The sequence below is a fragment of the Peromyscus leucopus genome, chromosome 15 (assembly GCF_004664715.2).
Source record: "Peromyscus leucopus breed LL Stock chromosome 15, UCI_PerLeu_2.1, whole genome shotgun sequence".
Taxonomy (NCBI): Eukaryota; Metazoa; Chordata; class Mammalia; order Rodentia; family Cricetidae; genus Peromyscus; species Peromyscus leucopus.
The window spans coordinates 11,816,914-11,838,605 of NC_051076.1; the positions used below are offsets into that span (position 1 = coordinate 11,816,914).

Consider the following 21,692-nt stretch of genomic DNA (forward strand, 5'->3'; position numbering starts at 1 on the left):
CCAAAATTAAATATCCAGCTGAGCATGTGTGATATGACCACCTCTAGAGTCCATTATTGTACCTTGGTTTTAGCCGTGATGAGCTGAAACCATGACTCAGTAAGTCCTTCCCTCTTAAGTTGTTTGTGTTGGTTTCTACACAGCAGCAAAATCCCACCTTACTACAATTGCCTTTAAACCCAGTTAAGGAATTAATCATTTCTTTCAAGCAAGTACAGAAGCCTCTGGATTTTTTGTTCTTGTCTTAAAAATAATAAATCAAGTTGTTGCTCCTTCTTTATTACAGAGAAACCACTCTGTTGTCATATCTTTAAATGCTTTTTGAAATTACATTGATTTACTGGTTAGTTGTATGCCACTGCGCATGTGAAGATCAGAAGACAACGTGCAGGATCAGGTGGTTCTGTCCTTCCACCATGTGGATTCTGGGATTGAACTCAGGCCATCAGTCTTGGAAACCATCATCCTAGTTCCCTTTCTTACCTGCTAAGCCGTCTTGCCAGGCTCTGATACCTTCACATCTGGAATTTGCCTCCACCTTTTTCCTGTGGTTATTTTGTTTATTTGAGATAGAGTCTCACCATGTAGCCTACCCTGACTTCAACTCAAACGGAGCCTCCTAGCCATTATAGACAGGCATGTACTACCATACCTGGTTCTGTTCTTGTGGTAACTTGTGATTATTTGGTTTATCTTTTCATTGTGGATACTCTTAAGTAGTGTGCTCAATGGTAAGATTGTTTATGAACCATTCATAAGGGCAATGTAATTTGCTCAGATTGGGACTTATAGAAATTATCCTAAACAGGGGCTAGGGTGTAGCTTAGCTGGCAGAGTACTTGACCAGCATACGCAAAGGTCTGGGTTTTAGCCCCAGCATGGCAGAGATCATGTATGGTGGCACATGCCTGTGATCCCAGCAGTCAGGTGGATGCAGGAAGGTCAGAAGTTCAGGGTCATCCTTGCCTTACATAGTTAAGTATGAGGTCGGCCTGTAATACGAGACATGTGTCCTCCCCCGACCCTGGTAGTCCTAAACACAGTCAGATATTTTCTGTTGTAGCATAGATTCTAGTGTGTGGCTGCTGGTGGCAACAGGCGGCGGAGCAGTGCGCTTTAGAGATGACGTCGTGGTAGCGCGTTACTGTGGACTGTGCAAAATGTGGACTTTGGAAGCATCTTTCCTGTGCTTCAGGGATGACTTGTCCATTAACTCCTGGACTTGAATAAGCTGCTTCACATCTTGGAGCCTCAATTTTCTTGCATAAGATGGGAGTGATAATTCCTACCTGGCAAGAGAGTTAAAAATGTAGCCGGGCGGTGGTGGCGCACGCCTTTAATCCCAGCACTCAGGAGGCAGAGGCAGGCGGATCTCTGTGAGTTCAAGGCCAGCTTGGGCTACCAAGTGAGTTCCAGAAAAAGACACAAAGCTACACAGAGACACCCTGTCTCGAAAAAAAAAAAAAAAAAAAAAATGTGGTGTGAAGCATCTAGCCACACATGCCGACTCAACAGTACGGTAAATTAAAGTGAGGTGGAATCATTATGGTTAAAAAAAAGTCATCCTTGACAGAGATGCTCTTGGGGTGAACTTGGAGGAAACCCAGAAACTGGAGAAATGATGGTGCAGGTGTGTGTTTTCTCCTTTATTAGTGTTTTGCTGTCCCGCCTTTTAAGGTTTCTTTGAATGCATGTAGTTTTGGAAGTTGCATTTGCCCCAAATTCATTTCTTTCCATATAAAGCTGGGTTTGGGTGTCTTCCGCCCACTCTGCAGCCTCTAAGCCATGGCCTCCGGACTGCCCTGCGTTCCTCCTGGGTAGTCTTTTTGCTAGAATCCTCACTCTCCTTTGTCTGAGACCCACTGTCTCAGGTTGTTCCCTGGCTGCCTTTCTGCTCTTTAGACAATCATGCGTTGCTCCCATGTTGGCTCCTGCATCTTCTGGCCTATCTAGTCTTCATTCATGGTCGTTAGTGAAGACGCCTCCGGGCTTTGTCACAGGTTGTCAAAGGCTGGTGGCTTGTGATGGCATCTGTAGCATGCTTCTGTCCCTTGAAGTCACTGCTGCGGGCATCCCGTAGGCTGATGTAGGGGATTCCGAACTCCCCTTCCTTGGCTGCACTGATGATGTGCTCTTTTGGCTTTTGTCCTCTGGAGTTCCTGTTGAGAACGGCTGCAGCAGAAGGACATCTTTCCCGTTTCTCCTTACTCTTCAGCAGTACTGTGTGTGGGCACTGGATTCTAACACCGATCATTTCCTCTGTTCTGGAGCCTCCTGAACTGGCTTCTGCCACTTCTCTCTTTTTTTTTAATGTGATTTTCTTAGGTTTGTCTTCTCATCCTTCCCCCCCTTATGAAGTGTTCTAGCTTGAAACTAGCCGTTGGTTAGCCTTGATGTTTCTAATGGCCTGTTTCAGACAGAAATGGATCTGAATATAAGCTTTGGTTGCTTATTCCCGTAGGCTAAGCTTGCTGTATTTTCCTTTGTGTAGCTCTGGCTGTCCTGGAACTCACTCTGTAGACCAGAGTGGCCTTGAACTCACAGAGATCCTCCTGCCTCTGCCTCCGAATGCTGGGATTAAAGGCATGCCTCCACCACCACCGCCTGGCTTGTATTTTATTCTTTAAACATGAATTTTAGTTATTCAAATTATTAACTCTGAAGTCTGTTTAAAATATCACAATTTTGAAAACCCCAAGACTAGCTGGGGTACCAGCAACTTGAAATCACGGAGCAATTTGTTTTTTCACTGCATTTTATAATTCTAAGTTGCATCATTGACAAATTAAAAAAATAAACTGAATTGAAACTGGAGCATGGTAGCTCATGCTTGTAATCCCAGCACTTAGATAGCTAAGTCAGGAAGATTGCTATGAGTTGGAGGCCAGCCTAGGCTACAGTAACTTGTTCCAGTCTAACCTGGGTTACAGTGTGAGACCTTAGTTCAAATTCTGTTTAATTTTTAATTGAAAGCTTTGAGCAGTTAAGTTGGCTGTGACTGTTGGTTCCAGGCGCCTCTCAGGCAGGCCTCCAGTTTCAGAGGCCATCAGGAAGAGGGCCTGGCTACACACCAGGAGAGGTCTGCCTCCTGTTTGCAGTATGACAAGCACTGCACCGTGGTGTTCTTAAGTGGCACAGGGTTTCTGGTTCTCTGCACTGGTTACATTGCAGCAGGGTACTGATAACTGAATACTAAGTCAGTTCCCCTGTGTACCCAAATCTGTATGCTGCCTTGTCTCTGGGTTATACTTGGTTCTAGTCATGTTTCAGTTTTTCATCCCACAAATCTAGAAGTGATACAGAAGGACATTTTTCCCCTTGATGTGTAACTGTGTCCTTAAAAATCAACAGAAGAAGCTTCAGCAGAGTTAGGTAACTAGCTGTGAAACCTTGCAAATATTTGGTGTCTTTTTTTTCTTTAAAAACGCTTGCTACATAGATTTAGCCCCCAAATAGCATAGATTTGCACAGACTGGCTGCCTCTTCGAGAACTAGACTTGGTTTTGTTGCATCGGTGTTCCTGACACAGGACAGTGCTGGACAACGGTTGTTGATAATCATCAGAGAAATGTGTTGCATTACTTACTTAATGCCACAAGATGGTGCCGTCGTACCACAAAAGGAAGGCAGGTGTATTTAGCTCCAAGTATTGCATCAATCCTGTGACTGAATGAAATGAATTGGCTGCCTAGTTTGTTGCCTTCTTCAGTTATTTATGATTTTGGCATGTTTTTTAGTCCCTGGTTCCATGATTGCGTCAGGTGTGAGATTGTAACCAGAATGAGGGGTATTTTGTTCACACTGTACCCAATCTGGATACCTTAAACACCCCGCAACCATCTTTTGTTTAGTGCAGCTGGGGTTCAATTATCACTGAAGGTTAATTAATGTTGTCCAAATATTTAAAAAAATTGTTACCAAGTCTTTATTTTACTGTATTCTTCTAGCTCTAAATTATTTTGCTTTCATATTTCATTGGTGGAGTTGAAAATTTTCACTTTACTCTGTATTTGTATATACATGAGCATAGTATATAAAATCAATTTTATGTTATCTTGGTTTAAGCTCATTTAAAACCACACATTGAAAAGTTTGAAGTGTATAATTTTTGAATTTTTCCTGTGACTAAATTGATTTGTGAATATTTGGTTCTAAAATTTTCTCAGACTGAAGTGAAGTCAGAAGAGGGCCCGGGGTGGAAGATTCTGCGAGACGATTTCATGATGGGAGCCAGTATGAAGGACTGGGACAAGGAGAGCGACGACCCTGCCGGCAGCGGGGCAGGGTCGGCCTGTGAGTGAGCAGACTGGACTGACTGCAGCCCTCCTCCAAGACATCAGCTCGGACTGTTGGCATCCAAGAGGCCTCTTAAATCCCCGGACTGCGGAGAACACCTGCTCCAGTGCGCCTCCTTCCTGTGCACGCTGCAGTCAGAGTCTGTTTTTAATCCTCATGTAACTTTAACCTTTTCAAAAAATATATGTACAAAGGATTAGGTTCCTTTCTTGAGCAGTAAGATGTGCGTTTCTCTAGAATCCTTACATGTGAGCACATACAGATCATACACAAGTGTTTCTCATGTGTAGGCCCCTTCATGATTTATGTGACTTTGATGTATGATTTTTCTGTGTACTCAGATCCGGATATCTATTGTGGGGGGTGATTGATGTTACTTATGTTGGTAAGCCTTAAAGAAAACCTATGTAGTAAAATTTCAAATTGTAATGTCTTTTTATTTGAATTTTAGAAGCACTGATAAAGCTGTCTAATATCTGTCCAAGATTCCCCTGGAACTTTGCTCAAGTTACAAAATTTGAAAGGAGATAGGTACTGGATGTAGCGTGTTCTCTTTTGAGAAGGGTTCATCTCTGTCCATCTTTCCATAAAGTGAGCCCTCCACCACCTGTGTGCGCACACTTGCATCTGCTTTGCGCTGAGCCTAACCCTGCCCAGGGAGTGCTGGACCATGGGTGTTTATGTCTGTAGACCAACCTGAGTGCTGCAGATGTTCTGTGACCCCAGGTGAATTAGCCCCTGGCTGGAGTTTGCCATCAAAATGAAGAGGACTCGCCCATAGTGTGCTTATTTGGAACATACGCGCTGTATTATGTGGCTGTGTTTTTATCATTTTAATCTAAGTAACTATAAACAAGTTTTCCCCAGTAGTAATGCAGGAATACTAAGGTATTTGGATACTCCTTAGCACAGATTAACATTTCAACACAATACAGCACATGGCTAATTTGTAAAGATTGTACTACCTACAAACTTTTTGCTCTTCAGAATGAAAATTTTACTTCATTGTCTTCTGTTGACTGTTTTGGGGGCCATTCTAAGTGTTTGCAGTTTTTTTCTGAAGCTCACATTTGGATGATGAAAATGAGTGACTGGCTGCTTATGAGGAACAGGTTGTCCTGGGGCATAGATTTGTGGTAGTTGAACCCAGCTTTCAAAATGCAAGTAAGGAAGAAAGTGTTCACACATTTCTTCTTTCAGAGGAAATTTTATTCCATAATAAAATCAAGTCACCGCTGAAACAAAGTGTCACTTTTGATAGAGGCCATGATATAATTTTGTCACATGGTCATGTCTTCTAGGTTTTAGTGTCTTTGTGTCTTGCTTCAAAGTACTTAAGCAGAAGCAGTATGTATGAGGAGTCTAAGGCGAGCATGGCTATATGGAATTCTGGAGTCAGACTTCTGAGGTACCAGGGTCGTCTTAGAAATCTCCATCCTCTTGCTTCAGCTTCCCAAATTTGGGAAAGTACAAGTATGCACTACCACACCCAGCTGCTGAGTGTGTTCTGGAGTGGGAGTTGGAAATAGCCTTCTTCTGTCCCCGTTGCCTTATGGATTTTTAAGTCTCTTCTGGTTCTACATTAAATTCTATAAAGACAACTTTCACTGTCCTGTGTCATTATCTTAAGATAATAGCATGTGTTACATTGTTATTTTTGTTTGTTGGTTTGTTTTTTGATGTATTTTATGATGTATTTTTTGCCTCCAACTATGTCTGCACCATGGGCATTCAGTTCCCGTGGAGGCCAGAAGAGGGCATCAGATACCCAGGAACTGAAGTTTTAGATAGTTGTGAACCACCGAGTGGGTACTGGGAATTGGACCTGAGTCCTGGAAGAGCAGCCAGTGCTCTTAACTGCTGAGCCATCTCTCCAGCTCCACGACTATTGTTTTTAAAGATTTATTTATTTTTGTTTATATGTGTATGTCTGTATTTAGATATGTGCACATGGATGTATTGCTCTTGAAGGCCAAAAGGGAGTCAGATCCCTTAGAGCTGGGTTTCCAGGTGATTGTGAGACAGTTGATGTGGGTGCTGGGAACTTCTGGGAGAGCAGCTAGTGCTCTGAGCCATCTGAAGTCATCACTCCAGCCTTGGAGGGAGGTTTATTTGTTTGTTTGTTTTGTAACTAGATTAATAAGTACTTAAGCAAGTCTTTGGTGGAGGTATTTATTTAAAATACCAATGTTGAACCTACGATCTCATGCATCCTGATCAAATACATACTCACACACAGACACTCACATACATACATACACATATACACACATACTACACTACATGCATGGGAGGCTTGTGTGTGCATGCATGAGAGAGTGTGTTTATATGTCTGTGTGTAGGCCACGGGTGAATATGGATGTCTTCCTCAAGTGTTCTTCACCTTATTTATTTATTTAGGTGGGGCCTTGCATTAGACCTGGAGATTGCAGATTTGGCTAGACTGACCAGCTGGAATCACCGCTGAACATTGACATGCCTTGCTTTTACACAATTGTGGACATTGAATTCAGGTGCCCCTACTTGTGTGGTAAACACTATCAACTATCTTTCCAGTGCAAGAAGTTAGTTTTCTTTATCTGGGGAGAATTATGGAGCCCAATAGCCAACAGTGTGGTGGTGTCTTAGTCCCTTTTCTGGACAGTTGAAACGGCTGTTCTCAGTGTAAAGCACAGTTTTCTCATTGATTGTTGTTTAAAAGTCAGACGCAATACCTATTTCGGAGTGAAAGTCACGTGGAGTCATTGGGATACGTTAGTGTTTTAGCATGGAATTGGAGTCCTGACTCATTTTCAGGATACACAGGGTTCTCTTTACTCAAGAGCTAGTTAACAGATTTTAAAACATACCCTCAACACCCCTTGGATAGAATAGCTCTAAGCCACCTTTGGTACCTCAGACGAGCCAAGAATGAGTCATTAGAGTTACTGAAAGCAAACATGAGTGGGTCTAGAGACATGGCTCAGCAGGTAAGAGTACTGGATGCTCTTCCCATCCAGATCCTAGATGCACAGGACTCAGTCCCAGCACCCACACGGCAGCTACCACCATCACACAGTCACACGTGCAGGCAAGACACCAAGTCACATCAAAATAAATTATCAAAACATTGATTCCTGTACAGACCGATTCAGTAAAAAAGATGAGCAAAGGGTGTTTAGATATTTGGAATGCTGTAAGGGCTTTTTGATAAACGTGTTTTATACGTAAGACTATCTCGTGACCATCAACCACACTAATCCTGCTGTCTGTGTGTGTGGGGGGGGGGGCGGTGTCTTAGGCTACAGGAATGCAAAGCAATTTACAGATATCTAACAAAGGCAAAAGGAAATGTAATCGCTGCATGGCTCGAGCCTGAAGTGTGGCTGGAGACAGCAAACATGCAGAAAATGTGCTATGCTGCAGAGAGCTGAGGAATTGTAAGGTCTGAGAAAATGCCTCAAGTGGAATCTTGAAGGAATGTGAACATTTCTATAAAAAAAAAATAGGAGAGCGGATAAATAAGTTGGCCCATTGCAGGCTTTGGGCAGCCGTTTTTTCCTTATATAGTTTTTGGTTATTTGCATTATATAAAGTGTTAAAAAAAAAAAAGTCATGAGTGAGATGGGAAGGACCTTTTCATGACTGGAGTGCCATGAAATGTGCTTGGTGTTTCAGTGTGTGTGTGTGTGCACCATGTGAATTTCACTTTTAAACAAGGACTTAAAGATTCCCCTCCTGGGCTCAGGGGGTTCTCTTGCTTCAGCCTCTTCAGTAGCTAGGACTCCAGATGCATCCCACCATAGCAGGCAACACTGATGTTTCTTAGGAAGCATGGCGACTAGTCAACAGTGATACAGTTTTTTTTTTAATTAACTTATTTTTTTGCCTGTGGGTATTTTGCCTGCATGTATGTTCATGTATCATGTGTGTGCCTGATGTCTTCAGAGGCTAGAAGAAAGTGTTGGATCCCATTAGTTGTGAACCAAGATGTGGGTACTGGTAACCAAGCCCAGGTCTTCTGCAAGTGGACCTAAGTCCTTAACTGTGCCTTAACTGCTGGGCCATTGCTCCAGCCCCCAGGATTTAACTTAGACACTTCAGCTCCTGACATTTACTGCCGTATAGCCAATAGAATTTGAAAGTGAATTCACACATCTTGCTAGCATTGATTGGACAGCACTACCCCAACAACTTTTTTAGAAAGCTACTAGAGTGGAATTGAAGTTTTATATTACTAAGGGCCTTAGAGGAGGAAGCTTGTACAAAGCTGTGGTTCTGGTTTCTTGGTGTGTGTTAGCTTTGGTTTCCATCTGACAGAGGATGACCCTGTCCGTTCCCCACAGTCATCATTGTGATGAAGATGATCGATTCTCGTCACTTCTTGGGTGTCCTAGATGCAGAGGATTTTCAGCCCTACTCATATTATGAGAACAGACTATTTGAGGTGAGCTGCAGAAAAAAACTAATTTTGGAAACAAGAGAGAACTACTCCATGCCTACAGACAGCTCACTTATTCCTTTGTGAAGCAAACGGGAGTCTGAAGTTTGGCCAACAGGGCAGACGGATCTCACTGATGGCTGCAGCGGAGCTGGACTGGTGGCCTTTCTGAAGCCCTGTTAATCATATCCTCCTGGAGCGGCACCATCAGTGAGCAGTGAGGCATTTAGAATGGTGACATGTTTGAATGCAAGGCTGAGTCACAATTCCATAGACGCAAAATAAATTCTAGCTGTTCGTAAATAATCCTTGATCCTGTTAGCCAGTATGTATATTCCAGCTTAGAAGGAGGGCCTCAGAATTTTTCATCTAGTTTACTGAGCATAACTTGGGGAGTTAGCATTGATGGCTTTTTATGTAGGTGTGGGGTGGACCTCTTGTGTGTTGTTACCTGAGGTACTCTCTTTCACCTCATCATAGCAGGAATACATACTGAAAGACTGATTTCAGCAGCTCTATCTGAGCAGAATGAGCATAGCACCTGGTTTTCCTAAGCCAGTGCCCTCCTTGCCCTCTGGTGATAGTGTATGCCTGCCCTCTGCGCTGCGGTAGCCACTGGCTGGTGACCATTTTAACTGTGGGAGAAATAACAGAAGAAATGTTTTTAATTTTACATTTTATACACACACACACACACACACACACACACACACACACACACACACGTACTATTTTAGTAGTAATTGAGCTGTCCAGTTTGGGGGACATATTTTGAAATGTATGTATGTTATACACACTTATATAATTAAAGGGTATGGACCGCTGTTGTCCTTAAGTGTTAGGTCACTGTTAATAACAAATAGTTTGGGTTTTAGCATGAGTAAGGTTTTAGAATGAATACATTGCACTTCGTGTCTTGTCACCATATACTGCATGAGTAGGTTATGGTACACCACTGAGGAACTTCCCAGCCCTAACGTTGTTGGCCACCATTTGAGTTCCATCTGGGTCTGGGTCCCTCCTTAGGAGCTTCCTCCGGAAATGCCTTTAGCCATCTGAGAGTTCCTTCCTGTCCCAGTGCACATTGGACCTGTGGACCTGCTGCCAGAGCAAACGTTAAGACTTGAGGGGAAATAGAAAACAACACAGTGGGTGTTATTAGCCCAGCCGGTTTAAATGATGAGGTGTTAACCACATTTTGTATAATAACAGTTTTTCTAACCCTGGAATCATTATACTGCATTTTTAATGCAATCAGTTCATAAACATCAAAGTGGGAACACCAAATTTGTATGGGGTCAGCACTGACTGGGCTCGTAGTAGAGAGACAGCTGAGAGCTGTGTCCCTGTGTGTGCGTGGGTGGCCTTGCAGCTGTTGACCAGGCTACTAGACAGTTGCCTCTTTGCCTTTGTAGAACCAGACCAGTCTTAGGCAAAAAAGCATGCCCCGCCATGGAAAGGACATAAACAGTGAGTTGACATCAGCTCTGAAAACAGCAGGTCGGCGCCCAGACACAGCAGTTATCCCCAAATACTGGGTAGTGGAAGCATAACATCCACACAATAATATTTGTCTTTGTACAATAGCACTGGGTTCTCTGAGTGTGTAACCAAGGCTCAGGTCCAGGGTCAATGTGTTGTTATCCTCCACGAGGGCAGCGGTGCGAGGAGCAGCCAGGCTGCACAGCACACCGTGACCCACAAGTGCCTGACTTTACAGGACGTGACATATGGGCAGAGGACCTTTTCAGAGATGCCAGCATCGGCATCAGTTATTCAGCAGTCTGCTGATTCTCCTGGGAAATCCCTTTCAGGTCAAGGTCCCACTTACAGGAAATGCTCTGTTTTAGAATTGTTTTTAATACATCAAAAACCACATACAAGTTCGGTGATTTGAGGATGTTAACATTACCTGGAAATTCCATACATCTCCCATTCAGAATGATCACTGAAAACATGAAAACATGCCAATGATGTCACGGAAAATGTGGTCATGGATAGTACAGGTGAAAATTTAAATGTCAAATGTAGTAGAGGTATATAAATATAGTAAGATCTTTTGTAAGACTGATTTTTTAGAGTCTGAGAAGACAAGCCTTATGTTGAGGAATACTAATATTTGATGAAATACCAAAAAGTCTTTGTCTCTTCCTTAGTGAGAAAAGGCAAGGAGAATTCACCTTAGCAGGTTGACCAGTTTTCCCAGGGGAACATGGACCATGGAAGTCTGACTCTCCTCTCTTCCTGCTTCCCTGTGCTTCATGATGAGTAAAAGCTGATTTTTAAGTGGGTACCTGTGTTCTTGGTCTATTGTAGTCCTCTTCAATGTGATTATGCTCTCTGCAATTTCAGCTACCCATGACAACCATGTTTCAAAAATACTGAAAGGAAAATTTCAGGAGTAATCCATGTGCTCTAAGCTGTGTGCTATTCTGAGCAGTGTGAGAGAATGTTAATTATCCTGCCTGAGAATGAATTAACCTTTTGTCCACTGTGTCTACTTGGTATATTCTACCAACCCAGGAGTAGCCATGTTGGTCATTATATTGCAGTACTTGTCTTTAAATAACCCTAACAGTGGCAAATACAGCAGTGGGTGCTGGCAGTTTGTGTCAAAGGGCAGCTGTAAAAAGGCTTCCTTTAAATGAAAAAGTGAAGTTGTTGACTTAGGAAAATGATGGAGGTTGCAAAAAGATGTGTAGTATGGTGGACTACTTTTAGAGTGTGCATTTATTTTATTGCAGTATATTTTTAGTAATTATTTTTAATTATATGCTGAACCTAATTATACACAGTAACCATAGGTAAGTATATAGAGGAATAAAGATAGTATAAACAGGGCCTGCTACTTTCCAGTTCCAAGACAGCCCTTCAGGCGTCCTTAACTGTCCCCTGTGGGTAAAGGATGCCTACTGTGTTAGTAGCTACTAATGTATTAGAGCAAATTAGATTCTAGAGAACAGAGCATGTTTAGTGGTCTTAAGTGTGACATGAGCATGTGAGACAGTGTGAGACAGACTCAGACACTAAGTAACAAGAGATGCCATTCTTCCTGGCAATGGCATCTTTGAGTTCTGTCACCCACAGGGTGTGTTTTGATCACTGAGGTCAGTTTGTTGCACAGTGTGTTGCTGGAGAAGCCATTACAGGTCCTCCTGAGCATGTCTGATAATTAAAAGTTTATATTTTCGTTATCTGGGTGCTGTCTGATCCCCATGGTCTTAGTACTGAGGTGCAGTGGATTGCCTTGGACTGTTGGCCTTTGCTTAACACAGTGGCCGGAGTTCTTGTTATGCCTTATAAAGATTTTAGCTGAGGATGTTAGCATCTAGGACATAACAGCTGACTCAAGCATAGTTGCAGATGTCCCATTGTTGTTGACCAAGGATTTTTTGTTTATTTGAAGCAAGGTTTCATGTAGTTCAGGCTAGCCTCAACATGAGGATGGTCTTGAACTTTTGGTCCTCCTGCTTCTGTCTCCTGAGTGCTGGGATGACCCATGTGCACCAGCACAACCTTTTTATCCCCCACGAGACATCAAACCTAGGGTTTCCCAAATGCTAAGCAAGCTTTCTACCAACTGAGCGACATCCCCAGCTCCTGACCCAAGGATGTTTTCTAAAATGTTACACTTTAAAAACTGTAAGTTTTATTTTATGTGCAGTAATAGAAAAATATCCTTGAATTGAAAGTGTTAAGTGTGCTAGTTTTTAAAAGGGATTCATACTAGACAAGTAATATGATTTCATATCAGGCGATGTAGTAACGGTGAGGAAAATATTCAGTAGATTGAGAACATGCTGGGTTTCTGGAAATTGGAAGTTGTAAAATACCACTACTGTCCGCCAGGTGGCAGAGTTTCTGCTGCCATTGAATCCTCTGATGGAATTTCTCTCCCCCACAAATTGAGTACTTGCTTTCTACATAAAAAGTAACTGGCATTGATTAAATTGTTACAGCTGGTCAGATAGCCATACTGACCCTAGAACAGTGTGTTCACTAATGGTCCTGCTCAACATGAAATCCTAAGACAGACGTCTCTAAGGAGCAAATAAACCTGGTCATCTGTAAGGTCCTTTCCGAGTCACTGAGACTTGGGTCACCATGACACACTGTTTTTGATTTCTTTCTTTAGTTGATGGATAGCTTGCCATTTTTTTAGGAACTGTAAAGATGCCTTTGTTTTTAAAAAGACATATAGACCAGACTCAGAAAACCATAAGTTGTAGAAATATTGATCACAAAACATTTCAGATACAACTCTTTCCGGTACATGACGTTATCTTTCCAAGAGTCCCTGGTTTGTGGGAGCAACCGCTTTTATTAAACAGGAAAGGTCAGCATGAAAAATTAGTATTATGCAAACCATGGAACTTAAAATATTTCTAGGTTATAGTTTATTATTGAGCATGTGGAGGGCAGAGAACAACTCATGGGAGCTGGTTCTTTCCTTGCACTGCGTGGGCCCTGGGGATTGAACTCAGGTTGCTAGATTCGGTGGCACACACGTGTTACCGATTGAGTCAGCCGGGCAGCCCCACTGCTGAACTTCTTGTTTTCAGTATTGGCACTGAATGGCAAGGGGCAGCACTGGTTTCTCACTTCTAAGGTTCTCTGTTGTTCATGTTCTAAAGTGTTTTTATGAATACACTGAATACATAAAAATGCCTGTTAATACCCGTCTTTCTCCTCTTATTAGTGGCAGCGGGGGTGGGGGGTGGGGGGGTGGGGGGCGTGGTGTCTGTGCATGCCATTGTGTGTGAAGGTCTGGGGACAACTTGGGCAACTTTGTAGCCTGTTCTTCCCACCTTTGCATGAGTTCCGGCTTCTAGGGCCCACACCTTTGTCCACGGAAGCATTTTGCCAGCCTCCTCATCTTTATTAACAGGAGGAGATTGGCTTGCCTGCAACCCCACGCTTCTTGGAGACTTCACTTTAGCGATGGTGTAGTTTTATATGAATTGCCAAAATTGTAGAGTGAGTATTTTCAAAATGGAATGGTGAAATGATGTTGAGAATCCACTGCTTATTGAAAGGAAAGGCCTGGGGACATGGAGTGTCACATGGCCCCCGTAACCGGAAAAGGGGAAAGCCGGAGCCTTTCTTACATATGAATGTTTGAGAAGGGCTTCATCCTCACAGGCCTTCTGTGTGACTAAATATGTGGTTAATTTCATTAATAGGAAGGAACTTTCATTAAGTCTGCAAGTTCTCGAACTTTCTTTCCAGAGAGTTGAAGCAGTCACCAGAGAGTTGTGGTCAGGGCTTTCAAAGCCATCTATCTAGCTGGGCTTTCACAAATACTTATTAACATATACTTTTACTTCTTAAAACACTTATTTACCAGTTTTTCCATCAGTCATAAAAACCACAAAGAGGCTTTCTTTTTATACAATTACTGCTGTCCTATGTTTTCTGCTTTATTTTTGTGTTTTTAAATTGCAGAGGGAGGCAGGAGAAAGGCCAAGTTGCTTGAAATATAGTTTTGATGTTGCTAGTAGAATTGTACATATTTTGGAATTTCACACAGACTGAAGCCCCCTGAGGTGAACGATGATAAATTCACCTACAACTTATACATCTTAAAAGTACTTCCATTTGGCTCAGTCAAATCCTTCCCTTGGAAGCAAGAGGACCTGAGTTTGATCCCCCAAGCCCACATTTTAAAAAAAGCCCTTCATAGTAGATGTGCTTATAATTTCATTGCTGGGGATGTGGAGGCAGGCGGGCCCCTGGGGCTCACTGGCCAGTCAGCCAAGCCTCCTCAGTGAATTCAAGGCCAGTCACATACCCTGTCTCACCAAAGGGTGGATGGAGCCTAAGGGATGACACCAGAGGTTGTCCTCTGACCTCCACACCCAGTATACAGATGATCACACACACACACACACACACACACACACACACACACACACACACAAGAACATTTCCATTTGTGTTCTGTCAGACTCACTGAGGAGAACCCTAACTCGATTCCCTCTGTCAGGTGCCTTCTCTTCTTTCATTTGAATTTCTATTTGGCCCAAATACTTTGCTCGTCTTCCCCAGTGCCCTGGCTCCGTCTGGTGTCTCTATGGACCACACAGGCAGTAGAGGACAGAAGCAGGAGAGAGGATTCTGCTGCTGGCTCTGCACCCCAGCACTGGCATTGGGTGCTTATGCCACTGGTTAATGCCATCTTAGTGGGCGGATTTCACCAGAGCCAAGAAAGCAGAGGCGTCACTGAGAAACCCGGAGAGGGTTGGCAGCCCGAGCTGCTAGGTACCCGCGCTCTCGACGGAACTGTCTCCAAGCTGGTAGATGTGAGTGGCTGGGCCACGAGAGCATTGTCAGCCCATACTGGTGAGTTCCTGCAGGCTGCCTGGGCTCCACCTTTCCCTGTTTTCACCTCTTCAACTTTGCCATTTCCCCTTCAGCCACAGGTCTCTTTGAGGCCTTCTCTTCATGTTCCCTGACATTGTCTCATCACTTCTTACTGAGATCAATCTACAGTTGCCAGATAAAATAGTGATAGACTATTGTTATTCTGTGTGTGTGTGTGTGTGTGTGTGTGTGTGTGTGTGTGTGTGTGTGTGTAGGCCAGAGGCTGGTGTCAGGTGTCTTCCTCTATCATTCCTCCCCCACCCTCTGTCTTATTTTGTAAGCTGGGGCCTCTCACTGAGCCTGAAGATCACTGATGCCATCAGCTGGCCAGCACACCCCAGGGAGCCTCCTGTCTGGTCTCCCCAGCCCTGGGGCTGCACGCGTACATCCAGCTTTTCTGTAGATACTGGGGATCACCCCAAGGTCCTCATGCTCGCAAGGACTTTACTGAGGGAGCCTCCTTGGCCCCTTTTATTATTTCATTTTTCTAGAGCGAACTTCTTAGTCCACAGTTAAACCTGTTTATTAAAATGTACACCGAGGAACCCGAGGGAAAAAAGATGTGGCCCGAGCATTGTTTTTCAGTCATGGAATCAGAGATGAACTCACAGAGCGGAAAAATGGCTCCAAGGGTAAAGGCATGGTGACCTGAGTTCCATTCCCAGAACCCACGCGGTAGAAGGAAGAGAACACCGTGGGAGAGTTATCCATTGACCTCCACAGGTGCGCCATGGCAGGCGTACACACACAAATAACTGTAAAGATGTAACTTACAAGGAAGAATGGAAAAGGATTATTCTTGCACTTATTGTCACAATTTGATGATTGAAAAAAATGTTTTGCCACTTTGTATATTTCCCCCACTTCCTGTTTTTGTATTCTAATGCTAGGGGGTATTGAGAAAGCTTTTGGAATTGTTATAAATATTTTTTTTTTTTTTTTTTGATGAGAGGCCGGAGATGCCAGGTCAGATGGTTGCTGTGACATGAGGGACAGACCCCAGGACAGGCACACGTAGTATTGTTTTGCATGCACTCCACACCACTGAAGTGAATAACAGACCTATTAATGCGCACTCAGGGCTGCAATTGGACACAGCTGCTTCCTCACCCTCAACCTCGCTGGCCTAGGAACCAAACCTTTCATTTCAGGGTGTTAAGAGACCTTAATGATGCTGAATGCCTAACCAAACTTTGGTAGCAAGTTCGTATTGTATTTCATCAAAAGTGTGCTTTTAGCTGTTCATTCTGCAATTACAGGGGGGCAAAGTACCGTAAGTTTTAAATAAGGCACGTGTGTCTGTGAAGCAGATTCATGTAACTCCTCCCCTGACCCATTTTGGTTCTTCTTGATGAAGAAAGGAGACCAGACATAGACATGCCTGGCAGTGGCCCCTAAATGCAACAGAGAAAGAATAAGATAAAGGCAGTTAGGCTTACTGAGCAGACACACTCGGCTCCAACTTTGTTAGAAACACTTCCTATGCCTTGTACGATGACTCCTCCTTACAGTCTTCTGCATATATTCCCAGTCCCACAGGCCATGACATGAACAGAGCCTCTGAATACTTCTGATAGGTCCACAGGCCACTGTGACAGGAATCTGAACTCTTGGAGTGGTCCTTCTGAGCACTGAGGTCAAGATGCTGTACACATCATGTGCTCTTCTACCAGACACCCCATGGAGCCCCGAGTAGGTGTGGTGGCTTTGTTTCCTGACTATGGGGTGCAAAGGCCTCAGCTGCTAAAGACGGATTCATCTGTGGTAACGAGCACAGCACTTGAGAACCGCTCTCCTGCCAGGCAGAAAGGGTTCCTTTCCTCCTGCTGACTTGGATCACTGGGCTTGCCCATCCCAGAAGGTGTCTGTCACCTCCTGGGCTTTGGGAGAAACTAAAGGAGCCTCTTAGGAAGAGGTCCAGTCTCAGGCCTAAGGGGTATAGAGCTGTAAGCGCTCAACCAACTACCTTGGACGAGAGTGTGGGTACTGATGTTGGAGGGGTGCTTGTCTGCATGAATGGAGTACATGTGAATACCGGGCTTGTGGCCGCTCTGCCCATGTCCTTCTCTGCATCCACTCATCCTAAGATGCACCTGTGCCTGTTCCCCAGGTCAGTCTCCGTAAGCACCAGGTGAGATGCTCCCTGGCCTCGAGGGAAGCCCTACCTAGGTGCTGAACAGATTATCATGGCAGCACCCCCCAACAAGCCGCAGTGTTCCAAAGTGACCTTGGCCCTCGGTAGATCTAGCTCCCACTCCATGTCTTTGTGTGCAGCTGGATTAAGATGGACTCACACTAGCTCTTGGTCGATTCTGCTTGGGAGAGCTGTTTCCATCTGAAGCTGACCAGAAGCCTGCCGATGATGGCGGTTTCATATACTTTCCAGCATCGTCTAGGTGCGTGTTGGAACAATTCATTCTCTCCAGGGTTTTACAGGGTCAGTGGAGTGGAGGAATTTTGTGTTCAAGGTGGGTGGGGAGGTGGTAAAGGAGGAAGTTTGCTGCAGGATTCTTAGAACATAGACCGTGACAGTGGGAATCTTGGTTCTGTAGGAGGGCAGTAGACTATTCTGCACCACCCACGCTGACTTGACCTCAGAATCCCTGCTTGTCAGATGTTCTGGAACTGGTGTTTCTTAGGATGGCAGTGATAGAGAACTCAGGCAGCGGACCTTCCCTGCAAAGTCCAGGCCCACCACTTCCTGTTCTCTAGAACAACGGGCTTCACTTCCTACGGCCTCTGCCTCCTTGTCTGTGAAATATAAACAATACTCTTCATTGCCGTATGGAATGTATGCCAGCTCTCATTACTATTTACCCAGCTCCCTCTATTAATAATGTAAGTCCCTCCCACACACATCTACTGCATGTATCCCCAAAGGCTTGGTTCTTTTTTGAACTAGGAAATGACTGAACCAGGAAATAATATAGAGATCTTGACTTTGGGGGAATACTCAACAGTTTCCAGTTTAAATTATCTGTCTAGTCAGTGTGGCCACCGAGTCATTGCTAAAACTGAAATGTTGACTTTGACTAAGGGAGAAAAGGAAAAGGGACAGTGGCAAGAATGATTCTGGTGTCCATCTAATTTGGACAGGTCGGTGTAGAAAATGTCAGGCTGTGAGTACTATGTAACAGTAGTCATCAAACATTTAAAATCCGGGTCTCCTCGATGTATGCTGTGGACAGAATGGAGAGGGTGGATAGTCCCTGTCTGGGATGAAAGGAGAAAGCCATAGAAAGAAGAAGGCAACGCTTCCTTAATGGGGAGGAAAGGTGGGCCGGTTTTCTGCTAGTTCACAGACAACAGAAGGCTTGGTTGTAAACAGACTCATAAAACCCAGGAAGGCTGCGAATGAATGAGCCCCTCCATGTCGAAACGAGATGCCGAGCTGCCTGCCCCTCCACGGACAGCCCTCACCGATCCGACAGGGAGGCTGCAAGTGGCTCTTGCCAGTGGCCCTCCCCCCACGGGCCGTCCCCTTCTCCACACCCCCTCAACGGTCGGGAGCTCGTGGTCTTAGTAACAGAGGACTTCTGACTGTAATCCTAGCGCGTCACTTTGTTGAAGGCAAACACGTGGTTTGGGGAGCATTTATAAATCTCTGCTCCGGCAGGGCAGGATCGTGATGTTATCTGCTGGCAGCAGAAGGTTTGCTCGAGCAGAGCGGCCGACGCTGTGGGCCAGAGAGCCGGGGCGAGAGAGTGAGAGAACAAGCAGAGAGCTGAGCCCTAGGGCAGGCGACAGGGATGAAGAGTGGAAGCACTAGGGTTTACGGAGCCGTCCTGAAGCAAGCGGGCTGCAGAGAGGAGTAGGTATCAGCAGAGGTCTATTTTAGGGTCGCCAGTACCTTCTTTCCCTAACCGAGAAAGTGCAAGCTTGCTGGAAGGCAGGAGAGGCTGGGGAAGGGTGCGGGTCTCCGAGGCGCCCCGCAGCCCGCCCGCCCAGGAGGCGGTGTTGTTCCGCAGTGGGTGAAGGAGGTGGCCGATCTCTGTCGCCCGGTGGCCGCCTGGAGCAAGAGGAGGAGGATCTGCAGGACGGAGCTGGAGCCTAACCCCCTTTGCAGGCATCTGCGGCGGCTGCAACGTGGAGCGACCCAGCCGGGTGTAGGCCACAGCGCGGCCGCAGGAGCAGGATCGTCGCTGCCTGCTCCGGTCTTGGCGGATCTCTGGGGCGGACAGTACCCCACCGAGTCCCTGAGTGAGCCGCGCCGGGGCGCATCTGCCTCCCCGCGGCTCGCCAGGCTCGCCCTCGGCGCGCGCACACACACGCACGCGCGCACACATCCACACGCACACTCATCCACACACGTGTGGAAGGCAGGCCCGAGCCGCTCGGTCTTTGAACATCTCAGTTAGAGCCCGGCGCAGCCCCGGCCGCCGCTCTGCGCTCTCCGCGGCCCTGCGCGCCTCCTGCCAGTCCCCGGACCTTCTCGTCTCTTCCCTTTTGGGCGAAGGATCCGAGTTCAGATCCGCCACTCCGCACCCGAGCCTGACACACTGAACTCCATTTCTTCCTTTTAAGTTTATTTCTACTTCAGAGCCACTCACTCCCTCCCTTCCTGGGGGGAAAACAAACCTTTCTTACTCCTTAAAGTGAGAACCCCCTCCCCACGCTTGAGCATCGCATATTACTGTCTCCACGTTGGGAACGCGCTGCATTTTCTTTTTTTTCAAGGAATCACAGCCAGGGACGTTTTTCTATCTGGCATTGACTTTCGATTGCTTTGCAAAAGTTTCGCATTAAAAAAAAAAACAAAATCAAAAAAACCTTTACCTGACTTGCTCTGAGAATTACTGTTTTCTTTTTATAGTTTTTTTTTCCTTACTTTAAACAACAACAACAGCAACGTTCCCACCTTTTAAAAACATGCACTACTGTGTGCTGAGAACCTTTTTGCTCCTGCATCTGGTCCCGGTGGCGCTCAGCCTGTCTACCTGCAGCACCCTCGACATGGACCAGTTTATGCGCAAGAGGATCGAGGCCATCCGCGGGCAGATCCTGAGCAAGCTGAAGCTCACCAGCCCCCCGGAAGACTATCCTGAGCCGGACGAGGTCCCCCCGGAGGTGATTTCCATATACAACAGTACCAGGGACTTACTGCAGGAAAAGGCAAGCCGGAGGGCAGCCGCCTGCGAGCGCGAGCGGAGCGACGAAGAATACTACGCCAAGGAGGTTTATAAAATCGACATGCCGTCCCACTTCCCCTCCGAAAGTAAGTACGGTTTCCATGGTTTTCGCCTTTTCCATCCCCAAGTCTAAGGTTGGCCCGGAGCTCCTCAGACCCACAGCAGCCCTAGGCGTTCGCCCTTTCCTCTCCAGGTTCCCAGGTGCCGATCGCCCCCTTTCCATTCTGTCCTTCGCTCCTTCCACCTCCTTTCCAGTCGTGGGATGGAGATCTGCAGGTTTTATTTTTTTTCTCTATAATTCCCTTCCCCCAAACGCCTCAGTCTTTAAAAAAAAAAAAGTTTGGATTTCTCCCTCTTCCCTGGTCCACCAACTAGGGAGTCAGCTCCCTTCTGTCAAAAGGAAAGCGCTTAGGCTAGGGGGACCTCGATAGACTTGTTTTCTTTGCTGGGTTGGCGCGGGGTGGGGGGTGGGGGTGTCCTCCAACCAGTACACAAAGAGTTAAAAAAAAGTGCCTTCAAGCTAGCCTTCCCAAAGGCACCCCCTTTCCGTGCTGACCTATTTGGGGGCTCCCCAAGCCTTTGCTATTGTTTCTCACTGCCCTAAGAATGTCAGCATCACCAACACCAAACGCGCGCAGGGGGGGGGGGCGACGGCACAACACTGAAAACCCCTTCAATCCTCGATCTTCTAGTGCTCTCTGTAGGTGTCTTCACACCCCTCCCCTCGCAAAAACCATGTCGCCGAGTCCCCTTCTGACCTCACTTGGAGAGTAGAAAGGATAAATACAGTTCTAACTGGGCTGAAGTAGGTTTCACTTCCCGTTCTGTTTTTCTAGCTAGCCCTCACTAGGCTGAGAACAGGTCATTTTTCTTAGGGGATTCTCCGGTATCTTTTTCAACCTTGAACTCTGCTCCAGCACCTTCTTAAGCAGTGGGGACTCCTGTGCATTCTATTCTGAAATAGAATCTAGAAAAGACAGCTCATTTTTCTAAAAAAATATTTTTACCCTGTTTCCCTGCGAGCAGTATCCTTAAAACAGCTGGCATACAGTAGCGGTGATTTATTGTGGAGCTCTTTGCGGGGAAGGGAAGAAGTACAGTTAGTGTAGTTTTATTTCAGAGTTCTTTAAAACAGGAGAAGACCAGGGGAGAGAGAGCGATTGAGACTGCAGCAGCAACAGCATTGAGTGATTACCTGAGAGGGTTAAACACCAGAAGAAACACTAAAAGAAAAAATAAAAACTTCAGCATCCCTGTTCCAAGTCCTCGTCGTAAACTTTTCATTGGCTGATCCTTTCTCTCCTCCCCTTTCATGCCCTATATCCTCGCTGGCTGCCTTTGTGAAGTCCCCCTGTCTTGCCTAAATAGATAATGCAGCCATCTTGGTAATTTTATCCCAGAAGTTAGAATTGCAGGGTGGTGCTTTCTCTTCTAATATTTATTTTTAGTTTGACGAGCCGTAGCTAGTCAGCTTGCCTTGTCTT

The 21,692-nt window shown here is 45.4% G+C and overlaps 2 protein-coding genes across 4 annotated transcripts in view; both read left to right on the plus strand.

Moving 5' to 3' along the window:
- The window catches only part of Rrp15 (ribosomal RNA processing 15 homolog), a 32,324-nt gene extending 26,427 nt beyond the window's left edge, over window positions 1-5,897 (plus strand). Inside the window, exon 5 of the mRNA XM_028876731.2 lies at window positions 4,167-5,897. Within this exon, the coding sequence (XP_028732564.1) occupies window positions 4,167-4,301 (135 nt within the window). The 3' untranslated portion in view covers window positions 4,302-5,897. The remainder of the gene's footprint in view (window positions 1-4,166) is intronic.
- A 12,670-nt stretch (window positions 5,898-18,567) lies between these two features.
- Window positions 18,568-21,692, plus strand: part of Tgfb2 (transforming growth factor beta 2) — an 87,866-nt gene continuing 84,741 nt past the window's right edge. Inside the window, exon 1 of one of the 3 annotated variants that reach the window (XM_028876730.2) lies at window positions 18,568-20,294. In XM_028876730.2, the coding sequence (XP_028732563.1) occupies window positions 19,949-20,294 (346 nt within the window). In that variant the 5' untranslated portion in view covers window positions 18,568-19,948. The remainder of the gene's footprint in view (window positions 20,295-21,692) is intronic. The other 2 variants (XM_028876727.2, XM_028876728.2) reach the window with 2 other exon arrangements.